Below are 21,199 nucleotides of genomic sequence, written 5' to 3'. Positions count from 1 at the left end.
GTGGAGGTGGTGGGAGCAGACAAGCCTGCATCTGAGAATGACATTCGGAGGGAAGTGAGGAGAGAGAGGGAGAGAGAATGAGTGCCTGTAAACAGACATCTGCTGTTTCCTTTTGTAAGCCTTGAAACTAAGTGACAAGAGCCGAGCGAGAGAGCGAGAGAGCGAGAGCTAGAGAGGGGGGAGGGCAGAGATAGACAGAGTGAGAAAAGCAAAACAAAGAGACAGAGAAGAGAGAGAACATGCAGACACAAGACCGACAGAGACGGAATCTTTCGGTCTGGAAGAAATCAAAATGAATCCTGGCATTTAGAACTAAACACAAAGGACTGTTTTTTTTCTAGATGTCTAGTGCTACTATATGTTTGTGAGTCCATTTAGTTTCCATTTAGAAAAAGACTCATGCAACATGAAGAGGAACATGTTGATGTCATATGGGCAAGTCCACTACAAAGAAGGAAACATATTTTTCTAAGGAGAACAATATGTAATAAGAGCTAGTGAATCATATTCAAATACAATCTTTATTAATAGACATTTTCATTTGAATGGTACAATGAACAGCAGCACAATCCATTACAATCCAAGGACAAGTAGTTCACATTTACAATATAACAAATAGAGGACTTAACACTCTTTTCTTCGGGGATATGGTTCATAATCTGAAGAGATATAAACATCCAATCATCAATGAGCACAGATGGCGTCACATAGGCTGCGTTTACACAGGCAGCCAAATTGTGATCTCTTTTCCCTAACTTATTGTTCTTTCGACTAATCAGATCAGCTCTGAAAAAGAGCTGGCGTGAAAAGTTCTGAAACATTTCAGAATTGGGCCGCCTGTGTAAATGCAGCCATACGTGACACTACTCCTTCTGATGACTTACAAAACCTGGCTACAGATGGCTTTTCCTTGCAGTGTTACATCCTTGTGCTACTTCGCCACTCAGAAACGGTAGTTGAGTATATTTGTTTTCAACGATTGATCCACCCACATGATTCGACTGAATACATATCAGTTGCAAATTAGTTTTTGATTCAGTTAAACATTAGCGATGTAATACAACAAAGATAATATAACAGAGATAATATGACAAAGATAACATTCAATGAGCTCTTTAGAAAACAAAATATTCACTGTAGGATAAGCTGTTCCTCAGATTTCTCAGATAGGACCCTTGGATATTTCTGACACTTTAACTCCACAATGTTGGGAAAGGGCTTGTAAGTAAGCACTTCACGGTAAAGTCTACACCTGTTGTATTCGGCGCATGTGACAAATAGCATTTGATTTGAGGCATAAAAATACAGCAGAGAGACAGGACATTCGTATTCCAATTTAAAAAGTCATGCCTCACTGTGTTTTGTTCGGCATGACATTTTCAGTGCACGTACAAGAGGATTTGAAAACTGTAAACATTGTAAACATACGGGTAGTACGACAAGTACAAAAGCACATGTGGCAAAGACGTAGTCAGAATACACCAATATACCAGACCAGTGCTGACAGCTTCACTCCTCTTCCATGGATTTCTCAATCTCCTTTAGCTTCCTCACAAACTCCTGAGCCTCTGCGTCTCCCGTCCGTGCATCCAAAATCCTCATGATTGGCTTCTCTGGATGGAGAGATCAAACAGAGACGTAAGTGCATCCATCCAACGCCTGCCACAATTACCTTTGGATTGAACGGGTCGCTAGGTTGGATTACAGAAGTAATAGGAAACCTTTCCCAGACTTAACAGGCTCTCCTCCCTGGGGACCCGTTCCCTCTCAGTGAGGAGTAGAGGGGTGGTGTTTTGTACTGAAGTCTATCCGGTGGACTGTCCTTCCAGGGTTGGGGTCAATTCCTTTCAATTCAGTAAATTCAGGAAGTAAAATGAAATTACAATTCAAATGTTCCTAAATTCTTTTCAATGAGGAAAACGTGGAATTAGAATACGGGTTTACTTAATTTATTGACTGAATTGAAATCAAATTGACCCTAACCCTGCTCCCTACCGCTGGGTTTGTTCCGGGCCAGGTGCAGAATGGTCGGCTGGATGGTCTTTCCGGCCGCTGAGGCATTGGGTCTCCCTGGCCAACAGAAGTCACTGAGCGGGGCCAAGGCCTCCCCGGCAAAATCGTTGGTGGACAGCCAATCATAGTCCATCACAGTAAAAGTCAGACAGGCAAACCTGTGCCTGTACTGCTCTGGGCTGACATGGCTGTGGGACAGCAGATAGAGGAAAATTAGTCAAACTGAAGTCTACATCTCCATATTTTGCTTTTCAATCTAGCTGCTGTCAAGAGGGAATTATGATATCATCCACCAATCCCAACATTTCCTTCTCTGTTAGTGCATACAGAAGGCAGATTAGACACTCACAAATTGAAGAGCTCATCAAATACTGGGTGCAGGGTCTTGAGCTTTACTTGGGTGCGCTGGCTCTTGGCCATGGGGAAGAGGTGGTGGGGACAGAGCTCCACGATGACAAAGGGGTCACTCAGCCCTGTGTGGCACCAGAGAGAGAGAGAGAGAGGAACAGGAACAAATGAGGGGCTCATACAGACGATTGGATTGACATTCTTTCTGCATAAGGAGCTGCATGCCAATGGAACTCTGATATTTACCATTGGCGTCCAAGGCAATGAGATCGGCGGCATGCAGGATCTCCACCGTGAGCCTCTGCTCAGAAGCATCATAGTAACACTTCACACTGACGCGGCCAAAGCGGGTGTGCTTCAGTGTTCTCTGAAAGGCAGATCCATATTATAACTCATACATAAACAGATAATTGATTGATTGGATTGTTATACATCCATTCAGTATGATGAATCCTGGACATCAAATCAAATGTTATTTGTCACATACACATGGTTACCAGATGTTAATGCGAGTGTAGCAAAATGCTTGTAGTAAGTGGACATGCCTGTAAAGTTGTTCTGGCGTTCTAAAATAAACCGCTGTTACAGAAAACAGCAAGCGACCACATTAGCATTAAAGAGATAAAGAAAAAGAAAATGTGTTGTGATCTTTCAGCTCCTAATCAACACTCCCCCACTACACTAGCCTGGGGGTTAGAGTCACATGTGGCAGCCCAGCAGGCTGCAGACTACCTGCTGAGAGATCTTCTCCAGGAAGTACTGCTCGATCAGCTCAAAGGACGAACACTTGTTCAGCCTCAGCTCCTCGTCAAGAGCCTATAGGAACAGCAGTGGGGAGGGGGCTCGTCAGGAACCAGCTGAACAACCCCCACTAAAAAAGGCTAGATGGTACATAAACCCTTGGTTCTCTCACCTTGTAGTCGACATGGTTCTTCAGATCTTCTATGGCAAGTCCCTTTCCATCAGCACAGAAGAACTGCACCAGGGCCTGAAAGGAGCATTGTGGCGGAGAAGGTTTCAGTTTTCAGGTTACATGTTCTGATACTCCGCTCTGTTCGACTGGCATGACTAGCTAATTAACTGCGGTAATTATAAGTAACGCCTTTGGTTGGAGCATATGTCAGAGGATATTAGCAGACCGGTATGTATCCTCGCTGACAGCGTGAATCCCCCAGTAGAAGGAGATCACCATGGAACACACCACATGTTCTACCCACGCAGCTTTGCATTTTCACAACTTTTCATCCAAATCTGTCGTGTGTCCCTTGCCAGCTCTATGCTCCATTAGAATACAGGAACTGTCACATTGCCATTCTGGTGGGGACTCTCCTCAGCAGGGACTGAGCAGCCGGGAGACCTGATGAATATCAGTGGTATGGAAATTATAACACACAAGTAATTAGCAAGGATACAGTAGCTGATAATGGTGAAGAGGAGGAGGAAGATGAGGAAGAAGGGGAAATAGGCCCCTACTGAGATTCTCCCTGTCTCTGTGGTCAACTGAGAGAGAGAGAGAGAGAGAGAGAGAGAGAGAGAGAGAGACAGACAGACCACTGACCTCCACAGTGTACTGGAAGCGGTTGTAGAACTCCACCTGGACTCCCATGTTCTCCGCCACCGTATCTAGGATCATTCTGAGGAGCAGCTCCCACATGCCGAGGAGAACTCTATGCAGAAGACAGGAGAACACAGTTAGACAACAATCCGCTGTATGTCAAGTGATCATAATGGCTAGATAATGACCAGTACTACAGCATAATGTGTCAGAGGGGTATCATTATTGTGTGCATGTCTAAGATGCTCATCTAGATAAAGACGTGACACAGCAGGTAATTACCTAGCCAGATTCTCCTTCACCAGAGACTCGCTGAGGATGACTAAAGTGTCACGTAAGTACTTCATGAGGGGGGACACGGCCTGAAACAGAACAATGTCACAGAACAGTGTCCCATCTTAGGGGGAAGCTTATTGAGGAAATGTCTTCCAACCCAGAAAGGACAAAGAAAGAAAGCAGAGAGGTTGCTGCTCCATGACAGAAGCGGAGCACAATGTACTGTTCAGTCTTACATCATCGTTGTTGATGGAGTCAGGGGACAGGCTGATGTGTTGGAGGTACCTCTTCAGCTCTGAAAGCATCTAGAAACACACAATATCACAATTACCTCTCTGTTCAAGGCATTGTGACAACGGTTACCAGGCAAGACCCCATTTTAGTATACCATATCATACAGTATTACGTAACCAAACCTGGGTTCACATAGTATTTGTTTTCTTTGAAATACTTTAGCTGTGCTGGATTAAGGTTGCCTGACGCAATGGAACCAATGCAATAGTCCCAAATGTGAAACCCCCGACCGTCTTGCACTCCAAACAAGCTCCCGCAAACGCCCCAAAAAAACATCATTTACGTAACCCGTTCTCATGGAAACTGATATTGACATGCATGCCTGTGTCCCTTGCCTGTGTCAACATTCACAAGGCCACAGGGCCAGATTGATTACCAGGACGTGTACTGCGAGCCTGAGCTGACCAACTGGCGAGTGTCTTCACTGACCCTTTTCAGTTGGTCAGCTAACACTGTCGTAGTCCATGTGGGGTCAAACGACATAAGGAGGGCTAGCTCGGAACATTTGAAAATTGATTTTAAAGAACTGATTTTAGCATTAAAAGACTCCAAAAAACGGCCAATAATTTCAAGTCCAGTACCATCGTTGGTCAGTGGGTGTGAAAGATTCAGGAGACTGCTGGCAATACACATCTGGCTAAAAGACTACTGTAGCTCTGCTGGAGTCACTTTTATTGATAACTTTGACACCTTCTGGAAACAGAAGATACTCTACAGGAATGACGGAGTCCATCCAAATCATCTTGGCTCCTGTACTCTGTCCACGCATTTCAAGGCTGCGATGAAACAATGACTGGTAAATGATCCAGGACCAGCTCAGTTAATCCCTAGCATTGTAGGTATAATGCTGCATCATAATGCTGCATCAAATGTACATGATCTTAGGGCATTGGCAAACACAATGTAAGTAATTCAATTTATGTGCCCCTAATTGCACCAAACACATCTGTTTATCCTACAGCTATTGTATGCAGTAATCATGAGCCTATAAACCAGAGTTACACTGTTAGCACTGAGGCGGTGTGCAATAGTAGCAAGACCACTTTATGCAACTCACCCTGCACTATCAGATCCAATGTAAATAACATGAGTAAGTCTACCTCTGATAAGCTCCCAGTAAAGCATTAAAAACAATCAAGCAACCCAGAAAAGTGCTAAAAATAGCCCATATTAACATATGTATCCTAAGAAACAAGGTCCATGAAGTCAATAACTTGCTTGTAACGGATGACATTCATATTCTGACTATCTCTGAAACTCACTTAGATAATACGTTTGATGATACAGTGGTAGCAATACATGGTTATAACATCTACCGAAAAGACAGAAACGCCAACGGAGGAGGTGTTGCTGTTTATATTCAGAACCACATTCCTGTAAAGCTTAGAGAGGATCTAATGTCACTAACATGGCTACAGGTTCATCTGCCTCACCTAAAGCCCATTCTTGTGGGAAGCTGCTATAGACCACCAAGTGCTAACAGTCAGTATCTGGATAATATGTATGAAATGCTTGATAATGTATGTGATATCATCAGAGAATAATATTTTCTGGGTTATTTAATTTAATGTATTCAATTTATTGACTGGCTTTCATCTAGCTGCTCACTCAGGAAAAAACTTCCAACTGTAACCAGTGCCTGCAACCTGTATCAGGTTGTCAGTCACCCTACCAGGGTAGTTACAAACAGCACAGGAATTAAATCCTCAAAATGTATTGCTTTAAAGCAATATCCAAATCCATAGGATATAGTGATCACAATATAATAGCCATATCTAGGAAAATCAAAGTTCCAAAGGCTGGGCCTAATATAGTGTATAAGAGGTCATACAAAAGGTCATACAATAAGTTTTGTCATCATTCATATGTTGATGATGTAAAGAATATTTGCTGGTCTGTGGTGTGTAATGAGGAGCAACCAGACGCTGCACTTGACGCATTTATGAAAATACATATTCCAGTTACTAATAAGCATGCACCCATTAAGAAAATGACTGTAAAAGCGGTTAAATCCCTTTGGATTGATGAGGAATTGAAAAGGTGTATGGTTGAGGGGGTTGAGGCAAAAGGTATGGCAATTAAGTCTGGTAGCCCAACTGACTGGGAAATGTACTTCAAATTTAGAAATCATGTGACTAAACTAAAGAAAAAAGAAAAATAAACTACACTATGAAACAAAGATACATTATATAAAAAAATGATAGTAAAAAGCTTAGGGGCACCTTAAATTCATTTTTTTGGGGGAAAAAAGCCAACTCAGCTCCTTCATTTATTGAATCAGATGGCTCATTCATCACAAAGCACACTGATATTGCAAACTACTTGAATTACTTTTTCATTGGCAAGATAGGCAAACTTAGGGATGACATGCCAGCAACAAACATTAACACTACACATCCACATATATCAGACCAAATTATGAAAGACAATAATTGTACTTTTGAATTCCGTAAAGTCAGTGTGGAAGAGGTGAAAAGATTATTGTTGTCTATCAACAATGACAAGCCACCAGGGTCTGACAATCTAGATGGAAAATTACTGAGGATAATAGCAGACGATATTGCCACATCTTCAATTTAAGCCTACTAGAAAGTGTGTGCCCTCAGGCCTGGAGGGAGGCTAAAGTCATTCCGCTACCCAAGAATAGCAAAGCCCCCTTTACTGGCTCAAATAGTAAACTAATCAGCCTGTTAGCATCCCTTAGTAAACTTCCTGAAAAAATAGAGTTTGACCAGATACAATGCTATTTTACAGTAAACAAATTGACAACAGAATTTCAGAATGCTTATAGGGAAGGACACTCAACAAGCACAGCAATTACACAAATGACTGATGATTGTCTGAGAGAAATCGATGATAAAATGATTGTGGGGGCTGTCTTGTTAGACTTCAGTGCAGCTTTTGTCATGACCGATCATAGTCTACTGCTGGAAAAACACATGTGTTATGGCTTTACACCCCCTGCTATAATGTGGATAAAGAGTTACTTGTCTAACAGAACACAGAGGGTGTTCTTTAATGGAAGTCTATCAAATATAATCCAGTTAGAATCAGGAATTCCCCAGGGTAGCTGTTTAGGCCCCTTTTTTAAATTTTTACTCATGACATGCCACTGACTTTGAGTAAAGCCAGAGTTTCTATGTATGCGGATGACTCAACACTATACACGTCAGCTACTACAGCGACTGAAATGACTGCAACACTCAACAAAGAGCTGCAGTTAGTTTCAGAGTGGGTGGCAAGGAATAAGTTTGTCACGTCCTGACCTTAGTTCCTTTTTTATGTCTCTGTTTTAGTTTGGTCAGGGCGTGAGTTGGGGTGGGCATTCTAGGTTTTGTATTTCTGTGTTTGGCCTGGCATGGTTCCCAATCAGAGGCAGCTGTCAATCGTTGTCTCTGATTGAGAACCATACTTAGGCAGCCTGTTTTCCCACTATGATTTGTGGGTAGTTGTTTTCTGTGTTTTCACCATACAGAACTGTTTCGATTTTCGTTGTTTCACATTTGTTATTTTGTGTTCAGTTGTAAATCAATTTAACATGGACACATACCACGCTGCATATTGGTCTGATCCTTCCTATTCCTGTTCCTCAGATGAAGAAGATCGTTACAAAGTTAGCCCTAAATATTTATAAACCTAAAATAATTGTATTTGGAACATAAACACTAATACCCTAAACCTCAACTAAATCTTGTAATAAATCATGTGGAAATTAAGCAAGTTGAAATGACTAAACTGCTTAGAGTAACACTAGATTGTAAACAGTCATGGTCAAAACATATTGATGCAGAAGTGGCTAAGATGGGGAGATGTCTGTCTATAATAAAGCGATGCTCTGCCTTCTTAACAACACTATCAACAATGCAGGTCCTACAGGCCCTAGTTTTGTCACACCTTGACTACTGTTCAGTTGTGTGGTCAGGTGCCACAAAAAAGGACTTAGGAAAATTGCAATTAGCTCAGAACAGGGCAGCACGGCTGGCCCTTGGATGTACACAGAGAGCTAATATTAATAATATGCATGTCAATCTCTCCTGGCTGAATGTGGAGAGATTGACTTCATCACTACTTTTATTTATGAGAGGTATTGACATGTTGAATGCACTGAGCTGTCTGTCGAAACTACTGGCACACAGCTCGGACACTCATGCATACCCCACAAGATATGCCGCAAGAGGTCTCTTCACAGTCCCCAAGTCCAGAACAGACTTTGGGAGGCACAACGTACTACAAAGACCATGACTACATGGAACTCTATTCCACATCAAGTAACTGACGCAACCTTATGAAACAGCGGGGGCTGTGAAGCAACACAAACATTGGCACAGACACATGCAAACACACACACACACACACACACACACACACACACACACACACACACACACACACACACACACACACACAGAGATTTAGTAATGTAGATATGTGGTACTGGTGGAGTAGGGGCCTGAGGACACACAGTGTGTTGTGAAATCTGTGAATGTATTGTAATGTTTTAAAATTGTATAAACTGCCTTCATTTTGCTAATGGGGATGCATAATAAATACAAATACAAAAATACTGACATTTTCAGCCTCCCCCTGTCTGAGTCCGTAATACCAACATGTTTTAAGCAGACAACCATAGTCCCTGTGCCCAAGAACACTAAGGTAACCTGCCTAAATGACACGTCTGTAGCTATGAACTGCTTTTGAAAGGCTGGCCATGGCTCACATCAACACCATTATCCCAGTAACCCTAGACCCACTCCAATTTGCCCTAACAGATCGACAGATGATGCAATCTATATTGCACTCTACACTGCCCTTTCCCACCTGGAAAAAAGGAACACCTATGTGAGAATGCTATTCATTGACTACAGCTCCACGTTCAACACCATAGTACCATCAAAGCTCATCAATAAGCTCAGGACCCTGGGACTAAACACCTCCCTCTGCAACTGGATCCTGGACTTCCTGACGGGCCGCCCCCAGGTGGTAAGGTTAGGTAACAACACATCCACCACGCTGATCCTCAACACAGGGGCCCCTCAGGCGTGCGTGCTCAGTCCCCTCCTGTACTGCCTGTTCACTCATGACTGCACGGCCAGACACGACTCCAACACCATCATTAAGTTTGCCGATCACACAACAGTGGTAGGCCTGATCATCGACAACGACGAGACAGCCTATAGGGAGGAGGTCAGAGACCTGGCTGTGTGGTGCCAGGACAACAACCTCTACCTCAATGTGATCAAAACAAAGGAGATGATTGTGGACTACAGGAAAAAGAGGACTGAGCACACCCCCATTCTCATCGACGGGGCTGTAGTGGAGCAGGTTGAGAGCTTCAAGTTCCTTGGTGTCCACATCACCAACAAACTAACATGGTCCAGACACACCAAGACAGTCGCTACCCAGACTATTTGCATTATATTACCTCAATTACCACGACTAATCGGTGCCCCTGCACATGGACTCTGTACTCCCCTGTATATAGTCTCGCTATTGTTATTTTACTGCTGCTCTTTAATTACTTGTTCCTTTTATTTCTTATTCTTATTCAATAATGTTTATTTTTATTTATTTTTTAAATTGCATTGTTGGTTTGGGGCTCGTAAGTAAGCATTTCACTGTAAGGTATTCCTGTTGTATTCGGCGCATGTGAATAATTTGATTTGATGACTGGTTACTAAGTATGACTGACAGAGAGGATAGTTTAGTGAGATGGAGGGACCTTGTCTGTGAGGTGGGTGATGAGGCGCTTGGCCTCCCTCTGTAGGTCCGCATCCACGTTGTAGAGCTGTCCGTTCAGGGCCTTGTTGACCTGCTCCTTCCCCTCTGCCCCGCAAGACTCCTCCATGGCCTGCTCCACGCCCTGCCAGTCCAGGTCCCGAGGCAGGTGGCCCAGGAACACACGCACATGCTCTGTGTTGTTCAGGGCGATGCACAGCTAGCCCACACCAAGATCCAGGAAGTACATTAGTAGAGGGAAGAAGAGAAAGCCAGAGGAAAGGTCGAGAATGGTTGAGGGAAACAAAGGACGGAAAAGAGGCAGGGCTAAAAAAAAAAGAGGCAGGTAGGGGATTGGGGGAGAGAGTAAATGATTGACAATGAAAAGAGGCAAGACGGTAAGTAGACCAGTGGAGGCTGCTGAGGGCTCATAATAATGGCTGGAATGGATTCTAATGGACGGAATGGAGTGAATGGAATGGTATCAAACCCATGAAAACCTTTTTTATGATACCATTCCATTTACTCTATTCCAGCCATTATTATGATCCGTTCTCCTCTAAGCAGCTTCCACTGAAGTAGACCAAACATATTACGCTGCGGACAACCCGCTGAGGTCTTTGTGTTGCCAGGGAAAGAACGCTCTCTGACATTTACTTCCCACGTCCTGAAGCCCCCCTTCCTTCCTGCCTTCCCACAGGCGTTACCTGCACTGTCAGGCTCTTGATGTCTCGACCCTGCTGGCTCCTCTCAATCTTGCGCTTTATCATCTCTGAGTAACACACGGCCTCGCTGCAGAAATTCTGCAACACAGACAACATCTCACTCACCATCATCATCATCGAGAGTGAAACCCTCAATTTGCATTATTTTCTTTCTGCTCTGGTTGTTTGTGATTGTAGAGCTTCTTACACTGTCTCTGAATGTGTAGCGTGTGTGAAAGCATGCACTTGTGTGTGTGTGTGTGTGTGTGTGTGTGTGTGTGTGGCGGTGGCACTCACGTCTGTCAGGCGGGTGACAAAGATGAAGGCCCCTGCAGAGTCTGGCCAGGACATCTGTTTCCAGAACTCCCGCACCTGGCTGAAACACGCTGTCACATCCACCGCCGAGGAGCTGTGTTTGGCCTGCTGTACTGGCTCCAGCTGCTCAGTACACACACACACACACACACACACACACACACACACACACACACACACACACACACACACACACACACACACACACACACACACACTCTATGAACAACAGCTTATAGAAAGTCATGCACATGTACTGTACTAGAAATACACTGACACACAGGTACAGTACACAGAAACTAACTCATATTCCGAGTACATTAGATAGAAACATCATGGTGGGTTACAGATCATCAATGGGTTCTGCTGTAGAAGTGTAATAGATATCCTGATTGCCGTATGTTCCATGGTTTCTCTTTTCATGGAAAAGCAATCTCTACAGACACTTCCATAAAACGCCTTTCTCACCTGGTCCATGTCTACTGCTCTGCGGATCCTGTCACAAGCCTTGTCATGGACTATCTGCAGCCACTTGTGGATAGACGTCTTAAACCAGTTGTGATAGCCAGTCAAGGCCATCATCTTAGCGTCCCTGAGAGAGAAATACTCATTAACCACCTGACATTTAGCTAATCTACTGTATGTTCAAGCACATGGAGAAGTTCAATGCAAGATCAAATCACCAAGCAATAACAACATCTAATCAATCTTTCTGTTTTCTAAAAGTTCAATGCAACCAAGCTGAACATCCACCATCCACCAGTCTGACCGGGTGGCAGGGTGATCACAAACTCACCTGAGAGGGAGGAACTCGCTGAAGCGTTTGAGTATTTTCAGAGACATGTAGAGCTCTAACAGAGTCTCTCCCATGGTCTGAGTTAGCCTGGAGCTCTCCTGCTCCAGAGTGCCACACACCTTCTCCATGGCAACGCTCACGTCGTCCGCGACCTGGGGGAGCACAGGGGTCAGTCACCCCATCTCAGAGGTCAAGGGTCAACGGTGAGGATACACGCATGCTGAACATACAGGAACACTATATGCATCAGTATACTGTATATCATCATGTATGGATAAAGATGTTGGCAGGTTCTATCCCTTTTGGTGTCAAAGGAATTCTCACCAGTTTCTCCAGCTGTCTATATGCGATGCTGAAGAAATCCACTTTCACAGCACTAGGGGGGTTAAAAAGACAAAACAAAGAACAGGATTCACTTGCTATTTGACATAATCTACTTAAAAGTCAAGTTCGCCCTGTCACCGTCCTTGATTAACACAATAAACTGCAGGGACTGTTTGTGTACCTGTAGAAGAGCTTGTTGTAGACGTTCTGTCCCCTCTGTACATCTGCACACACTGCATCCACCACCTGGACCAGTCTCCTCAGCTGCTCCTCTAGAGCCTATAGAATCGACACACTACAGCTCACACACAACCCCGACAGGCCCATCCATGTGTTACCCAATAAATGACTGGGAGTTTATATATAGAATGCGCGACTCTCTTTATTTGTATGACTTTGTGTGTTATCCATTCTTATGGTGTCAACTTACCCCATCCTCTGGTTTGAATTGTGAAATTGTGCTCTCGTACCACTCCACTGTACCTTTCTGTTGAAATCAAAGATTGCAGTCATTCGAATTAGTCAGGCAACAGTGGTAACGCTAACAGGTCTTCCTTATATTTATGTTGTACCTTGACAACAGTGGCAATTTCCAAATGCAGTTCATTTCGAAGGGGGCACGCAGTCTTGAAGGCCGGCATGGTCTGCATGTGTCCTACACCCCTGAGTCACAAACACAAAGGGAGAGAAACATGGCCCTGTTATTGTAGCCCAACAACTCATTACTGAGTAAAAGACAAAAAGGCACAATTGCAAGGTGATTTGTAGTTAATCAAAACGATTGATGGACACAAATGTTCCAAATGATTGCTGGAACAGACAACCCTGACTGGCCTAGCCTGTCATCTCTGTCAGCCTTCTTACGTCAAGGTGACTGACAGCAAGAACGATTAGTATGTGTTTGAGTACATATTTTTTTTGTGTGTCGTCTGTGTCCACAATACACAGAGATCTCTGTAGGAGTGTCAATCACTGGGCAGACTTTGAAATCTCATTGGAAAAGGCCCTGCAGGATCTCCATTCATCTGGTCTGTGCGACACAGAAGTACAGTGCCCCGTTGGGCTGCTAACAGAGAAAGAGCATAGCAACATGAGCCTCAACATGAGCCTGCTTTTATTGGCACAGTCGACCACCATTCAAGTAGAAAACCCTCCCAATAGGCTTATGACTTAGTCACCCTGCCCTCCTATTGGCTTGACTGTTCTAGGTACTCTGTCTGTGGTTTTATTCTAGTGACTTGGTTGAGTGTTTGGTCTGGTATGACAGCGCTGGCGAGTGTTTGATGCCGTGATGTGTTGAGAGAGAGAAGGGGTGGTGTCACAGGTGGAGTCACAGGTGGCTGGTGGCACCTTAATTGGGGAGCACGTGCTCATAGTAATGGCTGGAACGGAATGGTATCAAACACATGAAACACGTTTTCCATATGGTTTAATGTGATTCCATGCATTCCATTCCAGCCGTTACTATGAGACTTCCTCCCCTCACCAGCCTCCTGTGGTATGAGTTTACCTCAGCATGAGCTCGCAGCGTGTGACGGCGGCTGGACTGGCGCAGGGGAACACCTGGCGCATACTCTTCATCAGACACAGACAGTGGTCCGTGTACAGCCTGAAGCTGTCCGACAGCTGCCGCTCCTGAACACAGGAAGTACATCATCATCACATCACTCAACCTCACAATGATCGATCTAGCCAATAACAGCACATTCAGACAGACTTCTGGGCTTCAGTCTAGCTTCCAGAAAAAGTACCGCACCGAAACAACCAGGTTTTTATTGAATAACAGACCCCTAGGTCATAGGATGATGGATGTTGAGTGGTGAGTTAATGAGGTGTCCTAATGCCAGACGAAAGGTGATTGCGAGCCAGAGGGGAGCTGTGAGGAGACAGTAGGCCTACCAGGTCTCCCTGCACAGCTTGGGGATCCCACTCTGCATCGATGGTCCTCAGGAGCCTCAGCAGCAGAGTGTAGCACATCCTCTGGGACCGGTGGTGGCTGCTATAGCACTGCCAGCGACTGAAGACCAGAGCAATACATACTACTATACATCTGCTGTACATAACATGACCTTCACCTCTCAGCTGAGATGAATGGTTTCAGACCTAAAAGGACTAGGAAGGAAAAGGTGCAACTCATAATTAAAAATGTGGTACTTCATTGGCACAGGTTCCACCAGCTTGGCATAACTTAGATTTTCTCATTTGGATCACCGCAATACCTTTGGCATATGATCTACAATGAAGTGTTACTATTGTAGCTACTTACATGATGGCCTGTTGCAGGGGCGAGAGGTCAGTTTGCACAGCATGATGGGACAGCACAGTCCATGCTGGAGGACTCACCTGCCCATTCCAGTTATAAGGCTCTTTCTGGAAAGAAAAACCAGATGATTTACATGGATAGCATAAGGAAACCATCCATAGCCATTTCTGTCATTTTACTTGATAATAGAATGCACTGTATAGTAGAGTTTCACCTGAATATGAGCGTGCTCGTACTCCAGAATCTGACTCAGCATCTTCTTATGAATGACTTCTTTCGATTCCCTCTTACTCAGTGTAGTGTCTCTCTGGGGAACAAAGTGGAATGATCAAGTGACTTGGATAGACTACACAGGTACTGTGGAGCAGAGAGAGTGTAGTAGCTACCTGGGTAGTGAAGAGCCTCAGAATCAGGTGACATTCTCCCTGGACCTTGGAGGCACTGGACCGGGGCTCCAGCTTAAACCACTTGTCATATCCCATCACAGGAACCTCCTATAGGCGAACAACGAACAGGCTAGATCAGGGATGGGCAACTTTGATGAGGGTGGGGACAACAAAAAGTCTGAACTCATCATGAGGGGCCGCAGTTGCTCGCTGGTCTGCGAACCCACATCCTGTTTCACAGCTAATTTCCTGCAATTCTATACATTCTTCCATGGGGTGGAGAGATACGTTAGCAGTTTTTAATGTGATATCTGAGTGAGACTGATACAAAGTTTAGATAGCTGGCCGCTAAGCTAACTTAGCAATCTACATTTTTTAGCTGAAATGGGATAATTGACTGACTATCAGTGACTGACATAACAAGAGGAAAAACTGCCAAAGTTGAAAATTCCACTTTTTCTATTCTACTATTCTAACTCTCAACAGTAAGTTGAGACCCCGACTGAATTCCTAAATATATATATAGAGATTTTTTGTATATTGATCCTAGGGCCTGCCCATGGGCTAGACACTAAGCCAGGAAAAAAAGGTGTTGTGCTCAAACAACTGAAACAGAGGTGCTGCCATAAATAATAGTGGATGTCTTTAGAGGTGGAGGCGCGACACTCTCATACATTATAAAACTATAATTTACTCAAAATCCATTAAAACCGAGTGTCGTTCCGGTCTGATGAAGGTGAAGGCCGAAACTTCACACTCTTTATGATGGATTTACAATAAATGAATAACGGGTGTTTGCGCCTCTCTGATAGACAGTGAGCCAGGAACCAAATTTGGAGGAGTATAATCAATAAAATGTTAGTTAACACTTATAATAGCTAATAGATACAAATATAAACTGCATCAAGTAAGACATATTACTACTGTATAAAAGAAGAAACATTACCAGTAGACAGCAGTTGGGAAGTGAAAGCACTGTAACTTTAAATAATTACATTCACTGGAATGTTGATGCAGCCCAGGAAGTCATCAGCATTGTCCTCAGATGATCCTGATGACGACGTTCCATTGGACCGCACAGATTTGGCAATCTGCTTAAAATACCTGGTGGGATAAGGCACTGATGAATACAATCTGCTTAAAATACCTGGTGGGATAAGGCACTGATGAACACATGAAATATAACACAGAGCAATCAACCAGCACTGCGTCTCAATGACCTGACAGTCAAGACCTCCATTCACTATATTAAAGGGCCTATTTCACCGACTTTATCATTAGCAAACAGAAGCCTGTTCTACCTGCCCATTCCTCTAAGTCCGCTGACTTCATTCAGTTTTTTGCAGGCCTCTGCGACAGAGACGTCATCGTCGTGGTCCCTGAGAAGAAGAGCAAAGGTTATTAGGACCGTTGGTTAGTAGGACGTTTTCAGGAACCTGGAATTTGGACTGAGAGTGGAAAGGCCCCACACACTGTGTTGAATCTTACCATATGTCCATATGCAGTAGATCACTGTGGACATCATCAATGTCACTATTGGAAGAAGGAAATATAATAATTGAACATTGTGTAAACAAACATTGTTACAGTTAGGCTCTGAGACGCATAGAAATGTCAAGCGTTCTGCCAACAACTTCCAGAATCGGGGTACCGTCAGCACTCTGTACTTACAAAACAAAGTGCTCATTCCAGACTGGGTTGAGAGTCTCTGGCTTGACCTCAGTCACCTGGATGCACGTGGCTGCTAGAACCTCCTTGGTACTGGACCTCTTCTCCAGCTTCTCCTTCCTCTTCCTGAAGCTGAACTTCCTCTCCTTCTTCTCCTCTGTCTCCCGGGGGCTCTGGCCCAGGAGGATTCCCAGCATGCAATAGGGGTCGCTGTACCCTACCCAGGCACAGTAAGGGTTAAACTAATACAGAGACACACTGAGATTATACTGTTAGAATGACAGCGATGTACCTTATTGAGGTTCAGGAATCAAAAGCAATTGGTCTGCTAGTAATAGAAGCCTGTGTACTTTTAGACAAAGTGGTCCAGTGTTGTCTAAAGTGGACAGTGACGTGATGATAGTTCTAGTGTCTTGGTTGAACCACTGTGTCATGAGAGGTTTTTATTTTTCTTCCAGGCAGAAAGAACAATGTGTCTCACTCAATATAGTTGATCTGAAAATGTTCTAATCTTATTTCAATAATAAACAATTGCGTTCATTGTCAATGGGGAGTTGGAGTTGGAGTTGGCAAATGGATACGATGACATTTCATATCCACGCACAGAAAACAAATGCTGCTTCCCATCAATAGCAGTAAATGAACACAAACACCCCTCACCATTTGCATCCTTCGCCATTAGATTTTTCCCTTTCATGACAGACACTCTCATGGTGAAACTGGCTCTCTGCAAAACAAAGTGCACAAAGTAACAGTAGTACGTACACAAGCTAAGAGTCATGCATTAGTGAGACATCTCGCTGAAGCGATCCATAAGCACGCTGCATTCCAAAACCGGGTCCTTGAACATGGCATAGATAGAGTGCACGTTGAAAACAACAGCTAGTCGGTGAACTTTATTTTGATTCTGATTCTTTAACTAGACAAATACACTTTCATCAGTGGTAAACAAGATACCAGCGATCACTGCAGTGTGAGACGTGAGTCTGTCAAGAGAGAATAATCCATGTGTGTTTTCTTTGTCTGGTGTATAATGCCAGGGCTTTGTGTGTCACTATAGTGGAAAGACACTGCTGTGCCAGCGAGAAACAGAGATCATTGTAGGATGGAACAGTTAAAAGGCACAATATGTTCTTCTCTGCACACAACCTATCAAGGACTCTTGCAGAAGAGCCCAGCATCTCTTTCAAACTGACATTTGAAAGGTTGCTGGTAGTCAAGGGCATCATACAAAGTGGGCTACCATGCCGACTACCATGCCCCGTTCAAAGGCACTTAAATATGTTGTCTTGCCCACTCACCCTCTGAATGGCACACACAATTCAGTTCTCAGTTCTTCAAAATCCTTCTTTAACCTGTCTCCTCCCCTTCACCTACACTGATTGAATTGAATTGAACAAGTGACATCAATAAGGGATCATAGCTTTCACCTGGATTCACCTGGTCAGTCTATGTCATGGAAAGAGCAGTTTTGTAAACTCAGTGTATAGCTAAACACAAAAGAAAGGCACATTATATGGTGCAGACAGGAAGATCCTCACAGTGACAACTCAGCGGTGCTATATTGTTCATACAGCTTACATGGCGTGTGTCTGCGGATGGGAGATACAGGAAGTGGCAGGAGAGGAGACAGGAGATGGAAATTGACAAGATGGGAAGTGGAACAAAGCATCTCACCTTGGATTCTTGGACTCTCTGCAGAATGATGTCATGTTCCTCCTGACCCATATCAAATACCTAGGAGAGGGACGACAGTGGAAAAGGGTTCTCTTTGCAAGAGAGTCTCATAGGTCTGTGAGCATATTTGCAATACACATCCAACTGTACTCCTGCCTGAATTTTGACCTGCATGCTTTATAAACCACAGCATAACTTTAAAACTATTTGAAACAATAATACAATGGTGATAAGCATTACATCCCTTGCCAATGATTTGCGTTCTCATAAGCCCGACCCAAGATGGCTGTACAGGTTTAATCTCACTATCTTCAAAAGGCCAAAGAGAACCAGGGGTCACTTCAAAGCATGGGGACATGTGCCCTGGTCCACCACCTCAAGCAGAGAGCGACAGAGGAAGCAAGGATGCAGCTTTGGAGTGACAGAGTCTGAATGGATGTAATATTACAGCTGAACATCAATACTCAGTGGGCCTGGGCTTTGATGTTTAATCAGCTCTAAGCCAAAGCACATCTGCTCAGTCTCCTACAGATGTCTCAAAGCAAACATGGCTCTCTACCGCCAGACTGAACCTCTAGGATCAGTTGGTGAGGACAGAGATTAGAGGAGGGGTTTACAACAGGAGTCACATGACGAGACAATCTGATTTCTGCTGTTTGTTTTCCAGCAGTAATTATTTCAGCTTACTTGGCTCTTTCTGGTCTTGTCTATTTTATTGGTCAGTATTTGAAGTGTAAATTACAGCACACTAGGGTGCATTCATAAGTGTGTGTGTGCTTATCTGTATGAGAGTAAGTGTTTGTTGGTCTCTGCCGTGTGTGTGTGTGTGTGTGTGTGTGTGTGTGTGTGTGTGTGTGTGTGTGTGTGTGTGTGTGTGTGTGTGTGTGTGTGTGTGTGTGTGTGTGTGTGTGCGTGTGTGTGTGCGTGTGTGTGTGCGTGTGCGTGTGTGTGTGTGTGTGTGTGAGAGAGTTTGGCCAGGTGGGCTGTTTAGCCGATCAAAGGAGTGTGTGTACCTTCAGCAGATAACTGAAGATGTCGCCTTCATTGGTGACGTACTCTGGCGAGGGCACGCCCACCCTGTTGACTACCGTGTAAACAGCCTCTTCATACAGGAGGTCCAGCTGGAAGAAAACAACCTCAGTGAATGCCTTAAACCACCATTTTTCTTTCTTAGAGCAGGGTCACTGCTAAATAAGAGCTGGGAAACATGTCTCTGTCAATAGAATGATGTGACCTTACTGTAGCTAACCATGTGTGAGGTTTACGCAACAGTGTAGCTAGCTACAGCCGTGTGAGGATAGAGGCAAACTGGGTCAGAACACTAGATTCTAGTTGGGGAGCTAGATATGTGTCACGTTCTGACCTTAGTTCCTTTATTATGTCTTTGTGTTAGTTCGGTCAGGGCGTGAGTTGGGGTGGGTAGTCTATGTTCTTTTTTCTATGTAGTATTTATGTGTTTGGCCTGGTATGGTTCTCAATCAGAGGCAGGTGTCGTCCGTTGTCTCTGATTGAGAATCATACTTAGGTAGCCTGTTTTCCCCATTTTAGTTGTGGGTGATTGTTTTCTGTCTCTGTGTCATCACCAGACAGAAGTGTTTTGTTTTCTTTCTTTCTCCTTGTTATTTTTTATTTTTTTTGTGTTCAGTGTTAATAAACATCAATGTACCACACTGCATATTGGTCCGATCCGTCATACTCCTCGTCAGAGGAAGACGAATCGCGTTACAATATGAGAAAAGGCCAATAACAAGTAAAATACCCCTCCATCGCTAGAGCTTAATGTTCTACCCTATAGGGAGTCCAGGCTACTCACCTCTCTCCTGCTGGACCTCTCTGGAACGAAGGCCTGGTCTACGTGCTCTGCTGGTGGTACGGCTGTGTTACCTTCCCCTTCGCACTGCGGAGACACACAGAGAGATAACTTTAAACCTCAGAGCCACACAATCTCCCTTAAGCAGGCTCCATCACCATGACTGCTTCAATAAGGCTTGGAAAGGGTTGTGAGGTTAAGTCACAATGAGCTGTTATCGCCAACCAAACACTTTCGCCTTCAAACGCGGCACACAATCAGACAGAGGCAATGAATGCATCATTGATTTTCTTTTTGTTCCCCTTTCACCACTTTAATAGCTGAAGAGGGTGGAAAACAAGTGGTCTCGGATAAACATCTTAATAGCACCCCATTCTGTCCCAGTCTATTTCCTCTTGTGTGGGAAGTGAGGGGGTAGAGAGCCATGGAGAGCAGCTTCTTGTGACAGCTGAGCCTCCATCCTTTTGAGCGTCCTTCTCAACCTTGTCCGTCTGTCCCCACAGCCCACTGTGTAACACAGAGTTACGAACGTACCGTAAGCTAGCTTCACAAATAGCTTGAAATGTACCCGACCGAGGGATCCAGCCAGTACGTTTCGGGTGGAACGTTGTTAAGGAGGGCGGTCACGTGTGTTGCGAAACAGAGGATCGCTGGTTCGAGCCCAGTGTGGGGCAGTCGGACAATGGAGGAAGTTAAGCTGTTGGCAGCACATTGACCCCCGTTACATAGGCATAGCAGAGGGGACCGGCGAGAGCAAAGTATGTGTATACTACCCAAGACCTTTCCTCTATAGTCTCCTTAAAAAAAAAGGATTTTCATTTCAAGGAACTTCCTGCTTAAATCCCCCATGCTGTCTTTTTTTCATCACTGTCTAAAAAAATCCCTGTGTGTAGTTAATACATGAAAATAACTCAACATATACTTTTTATCATTGCTCAATCTGATTTTGTGGGCGTGTTGACACAAATGTAAATATATTTATATGCACAGCCCTGACTGGCAGATAGGATCGTCTAGACTCTAGAGCCTACCCCTTCAAAGTAAGAGGATACATA

At 44.1% G+C, this 21,199-nt stretch overlaps 1 protein-coding gene across 4 annotated transcripts in view; it reads right to left on the bottom strand.

Moving 5' to 3' along the window:
- Positions 1 to 500: 500 nt before the first annotated feature.
- The window catches only part of LOC112246001 (BAI1-associated protein 3-like), a 39,449-nt gene continuing 18,750 nt past the window's right edge, over positions 501 to 21,199 (bottom strand). For 2 of the 4 annotated variants that reach the window (XM_042307382.1, XM_042307384.1), the window contains 31 exons: positions 20,148 to 20,231; positions 19,348 to 19,455; positions 18,335 to 18,394; positions 17,318 to 17,384; positions 16,661 to 16,874; positions 16,478 to 16,522; positions 16,291 to 16,368; positions 15,985 to 16,093; positions 14,990 to 15,097; positions 14,818 to 14,910; positions 14,607 to 14,710; positions 14,240 to 14,357; positions 13,851 to 13,975; positions 12,913 to 13,003; positions 12,771 to 12,827; positions 12,522 to 12,619; positions 12,341 to 12,392; positions 12,017 to 12,168; positions 11,689 to 11,812; positions 11,203 to 11,343; positions 10,909 to 11,004; positions 10,206 to 10,421; positions 4,429 to 4,497; positions 4,199 to 4,278; positions 3,920 to 4,028; positions 3,275 to 3,349; positions 3,094 to 3,177; positions 2,608 to 2,728; positions 2,363 to 2,486; positions 1,996 to 2,201; positions 501 to 1,613 (listed from right to left, as the gene is read on the bottom strand). In XM_042307382.1, coding sequence (XP_042163316.1) covers positions 1,510 to 1,613; positions 1,996 to 2,201; positions 2,363 to 2,486; positions 2,608 to 2,728; positions 3,094 to 3,177; positions 3,275 to 3,349; positions 3,920 to 4,028; positions 4,199 to 4,278; positions 4,429 to 4,497; positions 10,206 to 10,421; positions 10,909 to 11,004; positions 11,203 to 11,343; positions 11,689 to 11,812; positions 12,017 to 12,168; positions 12,341 to 12,392; positions 12,522 to 12,619; positions 12,771 to 12,827; positions 12,913 to 13,003; positions 13,851 to 13,975; positions 14,240 to 14,357; positions 14,607 to 14,710; positions 14,818 to 14,910; positions 14,990 to 15,097; positions 15,985 to 16,093; positions 16,291 to 16,368; positions 16,478 to 16,522; positions 16,661 to 16,874; positions 17,318 to 17,384; positions 18,335 to 18,394; positions 19,348 to 19,455; positions 20,148 to 20,231 — 3,312 coding nt within the window. In that variant the 3' untranslated portion in view covers positions 501 to 1,509. Of the gene's footprint in view, positions 1,614 to 1,721; positions 1,845 to 1,995; positions 2,202 to 2,362; positions 2,487 to 2,607; positions 2,729 to 3,093; positions 3,178 to 3,274; positions 3,719 to 3,919; positions 4,029 to 4,198; positions 4,279 to 4,428; positions 4,498 to 10,205; positions 10,422 to 10,908; positions 11,005 to 11,202; positions 11,344 to 11,688; positions 11,813 to 12,016; positions 12,169 to 12,340; positions 12,393 to 12,521; positions 12,620 to 12,770; positions 12,828 to 12,912; positions 13,004 to 13,850; positions 13,976 to 14,239; positions 14,358 to 14,606; positions 14,711 to 14,817; positions 14,911 to 14,989; positions 15,098 to 15,984; positions 16,094 to 16,290; positions 16,369 to 16,477; positions 16,523 to 16,660; positions 16,875 to 17,317; positions 17,385 to 18,334; positions 18,395 to 19,347; positions 19,456 to 20,147; positions 20,232 to 21,199 lie in introns of those variants that run through there. The other 2 variants (XM_042307383.1, XR_006080123.1) reach the window with 2 other exon arrangements.

Source organism: Oncorhynchus tshawytscha, linkage group LG27 (assembly GCF_018296145.1).
Source record: "Oncorhynchus tshawytscha isolate Ot180627B linkage group LG27, Otsh_v2.0, whole genome shotgun sequence".
Taxonomy (NCBI): domain Eukaryota; kingdom Metazoa; phylum Chordata; class Actinopteri; order Salmoniformes; family Salmonidae; genus Oncorhynchus; species Oncorhynchus tshawytscha.
The sequence above is the reverse complement of the archived record's forward strand: the minus strand, read 5'-3'. Positions and strand labels throughout refer to the sequence as shown.